Source organism: Caenorhabditis elegans, chromosome V, assembly GCF_000002985.6.
Source record: "Caenorhabditis elegans chromosome V".
Lineage (NCBI taxonomy): Eukaryota > Metazoa > Nematoda > Chromadorea > Rhabditida > Rhabditidae > Caenorhabditis > Caenorhabditis elegans.
This window is the reverse complement of record NC_003283.11, coordinates 11,645,377-11,657,526: the sequence shown is the minus strand read 5'-3', so window position 1 is coordinate 11,657,526 and position 12,150 is coordinate 11,645,377. Positions and strand designations below refer to the sequence as shown.

Below are 12,150 nucleotides of genomic sequence, written 5' to 3'. Positions count from 1 at the left end.
AGGTTCTCTTAAAAAAATGTTTTCTAATTTAGTCGATTTGGCTACCAGAAACCATGATCATGTTACGTGATTTATCCGGTCAAAGTTAGTCACCACACCTTGGTTATGCAATATGGTAGTTTAGTATGATTAATAGCTACTTGCTTCCAACGTCACCCTTTTTGAACAAATAATCACGATGGCTTGTTTTGACTGAATAGGTTGACACGGTTATGTAACAGAAAAATGGATGAATATAGATGTTGGGTAATATTGAATGAGAATTTTAAGACTAGAATTATTTTTTGAAAGAAAATTCTGAAACGTCAAAAGTGTATCTCTGAAAACTTTTGGCGTATCGAGAAAGAGGCAGAGAGAGGAAAAATCCGTTCTGTAAAATCTTCTTAAAATCGTTATTTTTATTTCCATCAAATAAAAACGGTTTTAAATTTACAACAAGAGCAATGGTTTTTAGAGAAAAGTTAGAAAATTGCCAAAACGATTGACATAATATCATATTAAAACAACTTAATAGAATTATAATAATTTGAAACTTGATATCTATTGGATTATCTGTATTCACACAAACAATGTCGGTAGACCATGTCCGTGTCAAAAGAAACCGCTTTTGGTTCTCTTATCAATGCGCTAAAACTGAGTGAGCCGTAAACGCGCAAACACTTTGATCATGCACACCGAGTATGTCCTGCTCATGAGAACTGACAAATCTTTTGATGGGGAATGACAAAAAGGAAGAGAATACTGCAGAAATCGGACAAATCCGGCTGTCATTTTTTTCCGTTTGGCGGCTTTGATCAGGCATAACCATTTCCGCTGAAGTGGAATTTGCCACGTCACGACTCTGTCACCGTCAATTGAATATTGCGTAATAACTGAAGAGCTTTGGAACAGGTGGCTCCCTTTTCAGAAGTCGTTGCATCCCAGAAGACCAGATGCATGGAGAACTGAAGACAACTACAGTATACCTGGTACTTGACATATAGAAAAAGAAATACGGCGGAAGGAATACAAAAGAAGACGAGTTATTCTTGACATGCATAACAACAAAAACGGTAGCCATGAGGTTCACTACAATAATCAGAGATGAATAGATTGACAAATAATTCGAATGAATGAAATTTAGAGGGACGTCTGTAAAATGTTTTATTTTTAGTGAAGGTGTATACGTATCAAATGTGTATTACTTTTGAATGCTCAAAGTGACCCCGAAATTGGTTTCTCGTTCTACACATGTTATTATTTTAATTTAGGTACGTTTTCAGTTGATGAATTCACAAAAATGTTACCAAACTCAATACTTTTGAAAATACTTTTAAAAAATTGAGAAGGTAACAATTATTATTTTGTGAAATTATGTTTTTTGGAGTTATTTTTAGTTTTATAAAACTCTTTTCAGCAATAAAAAGTGTATAGCTGAAATCCACTAAAAGTTCAATTTTACAGCAACGTTGGATAAATTTAAGACACCGGATACAACTTGTCCGAATGGAACCCGGCAATCATTGAAAAAGAATATGAAATGTTTTGTATCGAATTTTCTTTCCATTAATCTATTATAGAACTAAAAATCTCATATATGTATTGTCTTATAGTTCTTTCACGCAGGTGTGATCTGGGAAACCGACACCGGATATCCTCTTTGTACTGTTTCAGATGACTAGTAAGTCAAAAAAGAGCCGGTGTTCTCGTGGGAAGCTGAAACAAAACGTTGGAATGTGCTAAAAATGACAGGCCTTTCTTATATATTGATTGACTTCTTGGGAGAAATGAGAATAGCTAAAATTAAATAAAGGGATTGTTGACAAAAAAAACTACAAGTTATATTCTTTCCTGTTGTTATTTTGGCTGAAATTTTTGTACAAGTAAAACATTTACGGAGTATTTACTTTTTCTATCAAGGCATGTCAAGACACTATTGTGAACGTTTTCCAACACTGACAATACTTCATCATTGAAGTTTAAATAATCATTAACAACATTTTTGTTGAACTTTACTTGCTAAAATGTTCAATTTTCATTTCATGTTTGTGTTCACGTGACGATTATGAGTTCGTCAAGTCAGATTTTTATCAAAATGTCTAGTATGGAACTGATAAAATTTTCACTTGTAAGCTGAAACACTAACACTGACGTTTTAATATTTAAATCACTAAAATTTTAAAACCAAGAACGATTTTTCATATCGAGTTATGATTTCATTTGAAAGTTATCTTTCTCTTTCTATTTAAAATTCGTCATTTCCTCCAATCATTTCCCAGCTTTGGGTTTGCCGATTACTGTGGGCTCTTCAACTAAATAGTAATTACATGAGAGCGCCCGCCCCTTTTCCACACGTCCGATGGCTTCAAACAATGGCTTGCCATACAACATATTGCTCCGGCACATCATCATCCACTTCAGATTCGGTGGTACCTCGAAATTGGTTTTTAGTGAGCAAGACCTTTTCTTATTTTCTACAAAACAATGAGAAATAGGAAAGATAAAAATAGGAATAGAATATGTTTATGAGGGACATATGAATTATTATGTTTGTACAGTGCTTTACTCTCAAGTTACAGATTATTTTCCCACACCCACTCAATTGCATTTTGGTTCTCGAAGAAAAATGAATCATAGATGAATCTCTTGTCGTTTTTCTTTTGTTTCGTTTTAAACTTTTGTAAAGTCAATGCCCCCGTCTTTGATATTTTATTTGATTTTTCGAGGGAAAACTTCAAGAGCAAATGATATTACTCTGGTCACCGGAAACAGATGAATAATTCCAATAAAACGACAATTTGTTCTGACAAACACTGATAACGAAGAATACATTATTCGAAAACGTTTGGTTTTTTGGAAAGACAATGTTCAGTGTCAACAATAGTTCTTTACAGGGGTTGTTGAACTAGGAAGCTCTAGTGCCATGATATAATTTATTGTTGGTGAATTTAGGATTTTAACGACTTGATATAGACTATTAGAAAATCATACTTTTTTTGGTTTTCAAAGAAAGTGCCGCATTTATAAGAATACCTGATTGCAAAAAATGTTGTATTTAAAGTAAGTAGCATGAATGACTGTTTGTTTGTTGTTTATTCGGATCAAGATGAGATATAACAAAATGTAATACATAAAAGAAAGAAGCATCGGGATGAACTGAATTCCAAATCAATTTAAAAGTGAGCAATCAATTGTCACATCTTTCCAAAAGTTTTTCATTGATTTCATTCTGAATAGTGGTGAGTACAAAGAGTTTCTTAACAAGATATGAACTCAGCATTGGAAAATATGAAGCATTTTGAAATTTTAAGCTTTCTTGAAAAAAGTATATATCTATTATCCATCCTAATATTAAGTGTAATTACTGTATGATATTAGAAACTAGATACTTTTTTCCTATGTGTGTTGAACCTGCAAACTAGAGATATGCTATGCAAGCAATCAAATGACAACAAATACTTCACATGTACTTGATTAGACATGATGTGCCAGTTTGCTACCAAAAACGACCTGATGAAGAGGGGAGAAGTGGTAGATGAGTCAATGTTTTGATACTATTTGCAAACATTTTATACCGATAAAAAATAATAAGAGAACAAACGGAAATTGGATTATGAGATTTAGGTTTTTGCGGGAGACAGGGCAGAATAATAGAATTTCAATTTGAGTTTGGTGTATTTCGAAGAAAGATAAATTTATAACCGTTCATGAGGCTTCTCAATAATTCCGAACTGATTAAAGGTGCCTTCTCCTGCCAAACGGAAGGCAAAAATAACTCTGCACTGTGTAAGCACTTAAAATCGGAATTCCCACCAAAACGTACGCGGTAGGCAGGCACTCATGATTGCAGGCACGTACGCCTAAAGGCGTTTATGTACCATTGAAAGCTCAAATTTCATTATTTGTTATTATCAATTTGGAGCTTGAAAGGTAGAGTTTAGTGGGAAACTCGAAAAATGGTCTGGTTTGGAAGGGATTCAGTTAGATTATTTTGCAATTTACTTGATTTTTTTGCAGTTTAATTTAATATTAAACATAATATTTTCAGAAGTATTACTCCCATGTAGACAAAAAGAGTATATCGAGATAATGCTAATCATACATAACTCCTATAACGGAGATTGAAATTAATGCATCCGTACTAGAAAATTAGACTGGATTTCCGAAATTCGAAACACTTTTCAAACCGTTCTATTAAATTTCCAAATAAATTTGAAAGAACTTTCGTGTCAATTTCCTGTAAAAACCCAAAGTTAATTTTTTTAATTTTTTCCAATTGAAATTCAAAACATTTTGTAATGATCCCTCATTAGTCAATAATAAGAAACACCTAAATTGAATTATATTTGTATAATGTTTCACTTTCAAATTACAGAAAAATCTTTCTCACCCACATATTTAGATAGATGATTAACGGATGAATCCTTCAATCTCTTATCAATATATAACTTCCAATTTTGTAAGTCTGGCACACGGCGCCAATGTGTTTTTGATGCAATTTTTTTGATTGTATAAATGTGAATTTTAAGAGCCAAAGATAGTAACATGATCACCGGAAATAGACTATCTTTGATGAATAATTGAAATGAATTTTCGTCTGTCAATATTTGATAAGGAATTTAAATTATTAAATTATTTTGAAAAAAAATTAAAGACTCCTGAAAATGTCAATTTCAGAGGCAATTGAGATTAGTAAAAATGTGACATTTTATTTTATAATGATGAAGTATGGTACTCGATAAACCATATTTTATTAAACTAAAAGAATGGAAGTGCAGTTTTTCCTGGTAAGATTTAAATGTGGAAATTACAAGAAAAGAATATATACATGATGAGAATGCCTAACAAAATGTATAAACAATTTCTAGAAAATTCTAGGTTGTCCGCAACAAAAAATTAATGAGATGAGATAGTAGGGGTTCTCAACATTCCGCGTATAAGTTATGCTTTTAACCAAAAATGTTTCTTTAGTTCGTGAAATATTCAAAACAAATTGAACATTAAAGAGAAAAAAATAATTTTGCAGAAAAGAAGTTACAAAAGCAATAAGATGATTCATTAATTTGGAATCGATTCTAAACCAGAAGTGGTTTTCGAAAGTCAATGATTGTTTAGGTAAGATGCCATGGAACTTTATATGCTTGAATGATCTTCTAATGTACTAAGCTTGTAAATTTTTGAGGATATTGGTTTATTACCAATAACTAAATGTCATTTTACTTGTTTCAAAATATTTTTGTTCCAAACCGTTTCACAAGTCTACAAAAATGATAAATATAATAGCGTTCCTTCCCATTCTGACATCATGTTTTGTTATGATTATTAGTGTTTTTCAACCGGCGAGCAAAATATTGTTCGTAAAGGTAATAGTATTAGGACAGAAATTCAAAAATGGTGTGCTCATTCAGGTACGCTTGCTCACTCTGCATTAACGTACTATGGTGCATCTCCTTAAAAATATAAACTAGAAATAAATTAAATATACATCGTGGTGAGCAGTTAAGAATTTTCGGGTACTTGATTAAACCTGATGTACAGTGTTTTTCTTAAGAGTATTCATCTAAAACTGTACTCTTTGAAAAATATATTGCGTTAGCTAATAATAGGACAAATACGGTAATTCGATAAACTTTTAAAAAAACCTTTTCTGAAACATGAAAAATGTATTGTATAAATTTCAATGTGTTAACACATGGAACAGCAAAAGTGGGCAATTGCCACGTTTTGAGATTATTAACAATTTTACCAAAATAAGCTCATCGCTTTTACTTTTCCATGAAGTCAATTCAGTTTGTATAATTGCTAGAAATAAATACCGTATTCTTTGTATGTATTATTACTCTTACTACTTTATTTACAATTTATTTACTTGTTAGATTTCTCATATTTTATATGTGTTTGGCTTAACCGAATATTAGAGGATAAAATATAGATAAAGATGTATTTCAATATGTTATAATTTACTTGAAAACAATGGAGATATAAAATGCAAGTATGGAACGATGTCAGTTTAATACATAATTACAGAGAGACTACTGTATGTCTTCTGATTTGAACTAAAATTTAGTATTTATTTAAAAAAACTGAAAACTTATTCCGCTCTATTGATGGCTTCCACTCAAACAAAAAATGCCTACTTGCGTACCTATGAGGTAGGTAATATTTGCAACCATATGTAGGTCGTCTCCAAGAAAGATATTGCTCGGATATACAGCTGGACATAACTATGGAGACATAACTACGCTCTTGTATGTACATACCACTAAAAAAATTCAAATTTTGCTCACTATGAGATCGAGTTTTTGTGCGCACAACTCGGGTGCTCATAATTGTCGGCCAACTACGTAGTTGGATGCGTATAGATATTATATTGAACATAGTCTAACATAAGTTCCTATTATTTTCAAGAGTCCATTTTGTTCCACTCAACCCATCAATTCTGACACCATACTCCACAACCACACCCCAATCGGAAGTCTCCGAGACGGCATATGGGTTACATTTTCAGCGAAAAATTTCAACTGAACACGTCATCATCATTGTCGACCTTGCTCTTTCAGCTGATAACAGTCGTGTATTTCAAACACGTACACAAAAGTCACAAATTTTTTTCGAAAAAAAGCGGAATGCATCGAAATGAAGTGCGGGGGAGGGGCGGGAATATGGGCGGTGCTTGTGTTTCCAATTACAAACATGGAAGAAATGATAAGGAACGAAAAAGTGGGTGTCCCCCTGATGCAAATGTATAAAAGAGTTATCATCATTCAAATTTCAGTCCACATTTCATTCCTGAAAAATGACAACAATGACTAATTCTCTTATTTCTAATTCAGTTTCCTCTGTTCCTGAATCTCTATTCTCATCAGCTTCAATTCATCGTCCAGTTGCTATTAATCCAGCAATGCTTGCTCAATTCAGCATCAATCTGCCTGTTTTGCCATTTGAAAGTTCTGCTTCTTTGGGAACATCTACCACATCCAGCTCGGTAAGCATATCATATTTTCTCAAAATCTTGTAATATTATTTGTATTTTCAGAGATGCTCTTCAACTGAAAGTTCTGCTGCTCCTGGTAAAATCCGTCGTGGTCGACCACAACAAGAAATTGCAGATGGACAAGATGCTCACAGTCAAAAGAAGCGTCATCGCCGTCTTTATGCTCGCCAGTACCGTGCTCAAATGCGCCAAAAGGTGGAGAATGTGAAAAGTCTTCATGATGAGAAGGAGCAACTCGAGTTGGAAGTAAAAGCTCTCCGGCAAGCAGTTAGTGGTCTTCAACAAGAAAATGCTCAAAAAGATTTCTTGATCAGTATTTTGCAACTCAATAATCAAATCAACCATTCCTAAGAACATCTTCAATATTCCCCTCTCCCGAATCCTCTTTGCCATAATTTTTCAAATTCGCTCATTCTTTGCTGACATAATTTGGTCTTCTTTCGAAATGTTATTAATAAAAATTGACACGGTTTTGATTCATCTTTGTGCAAACATCCAACTACAGAAGAGTTACAGAGATTCTTTCCAAAAAAGAAGTTGAGAAAAAATAACAGAAAACAAATAAAAAATATATTAAAATTAGTCGCGTCGAGACCTCTTTGATTCTCCACGGGAGTCTCCACCATCCCCACCTCGTTTCTTTTCTTTGGTGTGCTCGAAAAGTGATGACAATCCGAAAACATCTTGATCCTTCTCGAACTGAAATAAAAAGGTTAACATTTTGTAGTGATTCATAAATGCACAGTGACATTTAATGTTTTATGACTCATTGATAAGTAAATTTTAGAAGTAGTCACAGTCATTTTAAGAGCATCTTTTATGCAATTTCCTTATGAAATCTTTAGAAATTAGGTTTCAAAAAAATAATTCAGTAAATACATATATTTCTGAATACTACGGGTCCACACACTCAATTTCGCAGATGGAATTTTCTAAATTTCAATAACGTTCGATTCACAGTTAAACTCAATGCGTATAAACTATTTCGTTGGAATCAAATGCACTTTGACCAGATTATAGCATTTTCTACGCGTTCTGCAACAATTCGATCGTCACACGCAAACATGCCAAATCGGCCGCCATCGTGTCTGTCCTGTAATTCTAGACGATTCCGCATCGTCATCATTTTCTTGATAAGTTTATAATAAACTTTGTAAGAAATTTCGAAACTATGCCATGCACAATCACGATTCGGAAATATTGTCATGAAATATACTAGAATTATCATTGTCATTCTTAAAATGGCATGAAAATCGTATTTTCTGTCATCATCATCATCTAATGTTTTGCCCTTTGAACGCTGCTTGAACCAATTTATAAATCGACACGGATGATCGTTGGCTTATCCGCTTACTGCTTATCACTCAGTTTAGATGTTAGTCTACAATTAACACCATTTCGCCGAAAAAGTTTACCCAGCTCCCCGAGTTCGCTGCAAACAATTCCGGAAAAAAAATACGTTTCCTGTTCAAATCTAAACTATGAACATGGTTTAAACATTTGAAAAATTGGTGTTTTCAATATAGTAAATGCCAAATTTTTCAAAAATTTCAATTTTTTGATAAATTTCGATTATTTCTACAGGTTCGATCCCTAGAATTTCCAAATACGAATAAATACTATAAAAACTGGGAGGACAACTGTTTATTTCGTCCACTTTCATAATAAGCGAAAACTAAAACTAAGATTTTTTTGTTAAAAAATGCAATACGTATTTTTAACTACAATGCCACTTTGAGAGTGAAATTTTGATTTGAGCTGTTTCATTTACACGTATATTCGGAGCAAAAAGTTATCATTTCCTAAAAATAGACCGAAATATAGTCAACACCGCTCTAGTTCTGTCTAGTATTTCAGTCATTTCAACTTTTAGAGTAAATCACATGTTGGTTCTAATGCTTCTGGCTTGTTGGTGATAAGACGTGATATTTCGTAAGTACTGATAGTGATTGGGTTATGAAAGATGCTCGCAAACACCAGCCTCCGTAGACACAACTCGATAAAATGCTGATCGTTCAGCTCGAAATGTGACTAGAAACAGTAAAGTAATTTAATACATTTTATGTGTTAAACTGAAGAGAATCTGCATCCCGAACTTAAGTAAAAAGAAAAGCTAATCGGCTATGATAGAAAAGATATAATTAGTTTTTGTTCAATAAGCTCTGAGCATTGTATAAAACTACAATATTGATGAATCCATAATTATTTATTATAACTCTAATTAGAATATCTAAAATTGGTTAACTTTTACAATCAAATTAATCGTGAGTTAAAATACATCAATAGTTCATTTCGACCATAAAGAGAATGGATGAAAACTGAACTTTGACATATTTTAATTATTTTAATCTTATTTTATCAATAATGTCAAACATATTACGCACGACAATTGAAGCTCATAAACCAAGAATGTAAAGAATCTTTTCTACTTCCAAAACACACTGCTGTGCGTGTCTTTTCGGAATGACGTAAATTAATGATCCATTTATGATAATGACCGCACAAATCAACGAATTGGTTCAATTCGTCGTTACTTATCAGTCAATTTTTGACGCTCATCAACAACGAGCCAGCGCCCAAATTCTCAAAATTCCCAGCTATTTTAGTAACGTAGTTAAAATTTCTGACAACAGATCAACTGACTAACCTGAACAGGTCCAGATCCACGACTCGAGCCCTCTGCTCCTGAAAATCCTTTATCAGCTACAAACCGATTCTTCTGTTCGATGATCTTGTCCAAATCGCCACCATAAACATCGTTGTCGAGATTTTTGCCTGCAAAAGTTTTATAAATCGTCATTTCTTCCTGTTTTGACAAAAATACAATTATTTTCGAAATTCGTATTTGCATAACGTCATTTTAATCGTAATGACTGCAGTACTACAAACGTCTTATCAAATACTAGGCACCTAAGTTGTGATTCTATTTTTAACGACAAATGAACCAGAACGGACATGAAAGTCAAATACATCAGTATCATCAAAGAGTTTTGTGAATTCCAACACCAATGAATTAGAAAAACAATAAATTTTAGAATGTCACAAATTCCTCAGTTCAGACATACATTAGGAAATCATTTCAATTTTGAAATATTAAAGAACTAACGGTTCTAGTTATTTTTGAACGTTTAGATTTTTATGGCGGTTCGAAATTTAGAAAAAATGAATCAATTTTGGCGAATTTTTCGTGTCGCAGAGGTTCAAAAATGATTTTTTTTGAATTATAATCTTTTTTTAAATTTTAATATCACGTAATATCGTCAATTGAGGTACTTTTTAAGCAAACATAGGTAATCAATTTCGGTAACCTTTCGATTTTAAATGTACCTTAGAATAGCATAAGATAAACTGCCAAAATAAGATTTCAGCTAAAATAATGTTTTTTTTTGAAATTTTAAAACGCCATAAAACTTTTTTTTTGAAAAACTTCTGGAACGTTTCATTATGAAATTCGTTCATTTTAGAGCATTGTGGGTATATATATATATATACATTCAAAATACCTAGACCCGTTACTAATTTTAATTTATATTTGAAAATAAGCAAGAAAAACTAACTCGGTCGATAAACGTGCTGTTGAACACTGTCACCGCCACGCCACGCAGCATCATAAGGATTGTAAGTATCATCGTCCATTGCTCCACTGTCGAGTCCCTGAAAAATAAATATATTAGTTAAATTTTATCGAAGAAGGAACTGAAACCTGGGTTTTATCAAACAATCTTTGATCGAACTGTGGTTCGCCAGTTCGTTTCTGATTCGTGTCCGGCAAACCAAGCACAATTTTCTCCGAAATATCTCTTTCACGCTCTTTGCGAAGCTTGTCAGCTTTATCTGGTCGTGAACGAGCAATATTTCTTTCTTTCCTGATATCGTCGAGACGATCACGTCGAATTTCTTCGCGAACTTTGACTTGTTCATCATCTTCATCGTCCTTTCTCCGCATCGCTGATCTTTCCTGGCGGGCTTTTGCTGCGGCTTCTGCCATTTTAGCCTCTTGCTCAGACTTCTTATTTTGAGCAACGCGTCTTTCAAGCTGAGCACGTGTCTCAACCTCTTCACGAGCTTTTCTATCAGCAATGTACAAAGCATCAGCAAGCTTCGCAAAGTTTTCATTAATATGAGTCTGTTGGAGACCACGTCCATCAGCAGCCAATCGTTTGTCCAACCCAACTGTGAATCCTTTTGGATTTTTCCAATTTGAAATACATGGTGGAATCTTCCAATCGTTTTGATCTTTAGCTGTCATTTTTCTTGGAGGAGAATGCATGACTGGTGCCGGTGGAGATGGTGGTGCTCTAGGAATCTTCTGATTGATTTTGAACTTTGGTGGTTCCATCGGATCTTTTTGTTCTTCAACCATTCTGATGATGCGCTGTTGTGATCCAGCAGCTCCATTCTGCTGACTTGGAGTGTATCTGATATATTGAGCAGGTGCTAACTTGTCGGCATGACGAACAGGAAGTGCTGAGGCTACTTTTGAATTTACGATTTTTTCCAAAGCCATTCTTGTCTTCTCCGTAGCATCGATAACAGCGTCATCGTCTGGTTTCTGAATATCATCATCATCCTCGTTCCACGTCTTGGCTTTCATATCATTAAGCTTGGAGTAGACAACTTTATCCTTAACATGTCCGATACGAGCAATAGCATCGTGTTGTAACTTTCCATCAGTTCCATATTGCAAGGCGAGCGTATTTTCTGGCTTTCCTCTCATATCTCCAAGACCTAATCCGAGAGGAAACTGAGCAACGTGAATTTCAGGGAACGCTCCGCCATCGCCAAAATCCTGGAAAAGAAAAATTAAGAAGAATATTAATATTTTCAATCTCACTTCAGGCCCTCTTGGTCGAAAACTGGTCCGTTTTCCGTACGGCGGTGGTTCCTTCGATACGAGTGCGGCGGATGGTTCGTTATCGCGCCCACCAAACCAAGGATCTCGTCGAATCTGTGAAGCTGCTTCGTCTGCCGCCACAGGAGCAGGAAGGATACTAAAAAACATTGGTTTTACATGATAATCAGTGAAATACACTCACTCTCGTAGTTTCATCGACATCCTGATGAAATACTGTCCTGAAATTGTTTTTTTAGACAAAAAAAGAATCAAATACAAAACTGGAAGATATTGTAGTGCCGATGAAACACAAGTTATAATTTCAAAACAAAAACATTGAATG

The 12,150-nt window shown here is 33.9% G+C and overlaps 2 protein-coding genes and 2 non-coding genes across 4 annotated transcripts; 2 read left to right on the top strand and 2 right to left on the bottom strand.

The window, feature by feature from the left end:
- Window positions 1-563: 563 nt before the first annotated feature.
- On the top strand, window positions 564-661 carry F46F3.19. Its single transcript, NR_069574.1, has one exon. It is a non-coding gene; the product is annotated as an Unclassified non-coding RNA F46F3.19 (non-coding RNA).
- A 2,750-nt stretch (window positions 662-3,411) lies between these two features.
- On the bottom strand, window positions 3,412-3,552 carry T27F2.7. Its single transcript, NR_069573.1, has one exon. It is a non-coding gene; the product is annotated as an Unclassified non-coding RNA T27F2.7 (non-coding RNA).
- A 3,212-nt stretch (window positions 3,553-6,764) lies between these two features.
- On the top strand, window positions 6,765-7,448 carry zip-10 (Transcription factor zip-10). Its single transcript, NM_073550.8, has 2 exons — window positions 6,765-6,964; window positions 7,016-7,448. Exons 1-2 carry the CDS (start codon window positions 6,776-6,778, stop codon window positions 7,322-7,324), a joined length of 498 nt encoding a protein of 165 aa, NP_505951.1. The 5' UTR covers window positions 6,765-6,775; the 3' UTR covers window positions 7,325-7,448.
- skp-1 (mammalian SKIP (Ski interacting protein) homolog) lies at window positions 7,437-12,046 on the bottom strand. The gene is made up of 6 exons (NM_073549.10): window positions 12,010-12,046; window positions 11,808-11,964; window positions 10,677-11,762; window positions 10,531-10,627; window positions 9,621-9,748; window positions 7,437-7,672 (listed from the first exon to the last, which is right to left on the bottom strand). The coding sequence occupies exons 1-6, from the start codon at window positions 12,027-12,029 to the stop codon at window positions 7,553-7,555; spliced, it is 1,608 nt and encodes a 535-aa protein (NP_505950.1). The 5' UTR covers window positions 12,030-12,046; the 3' UTR covers window positions 7,437-7,552.
- Between the last annotated feature and the right edge of the window lie 104 nt (window positions 12,047-12,150).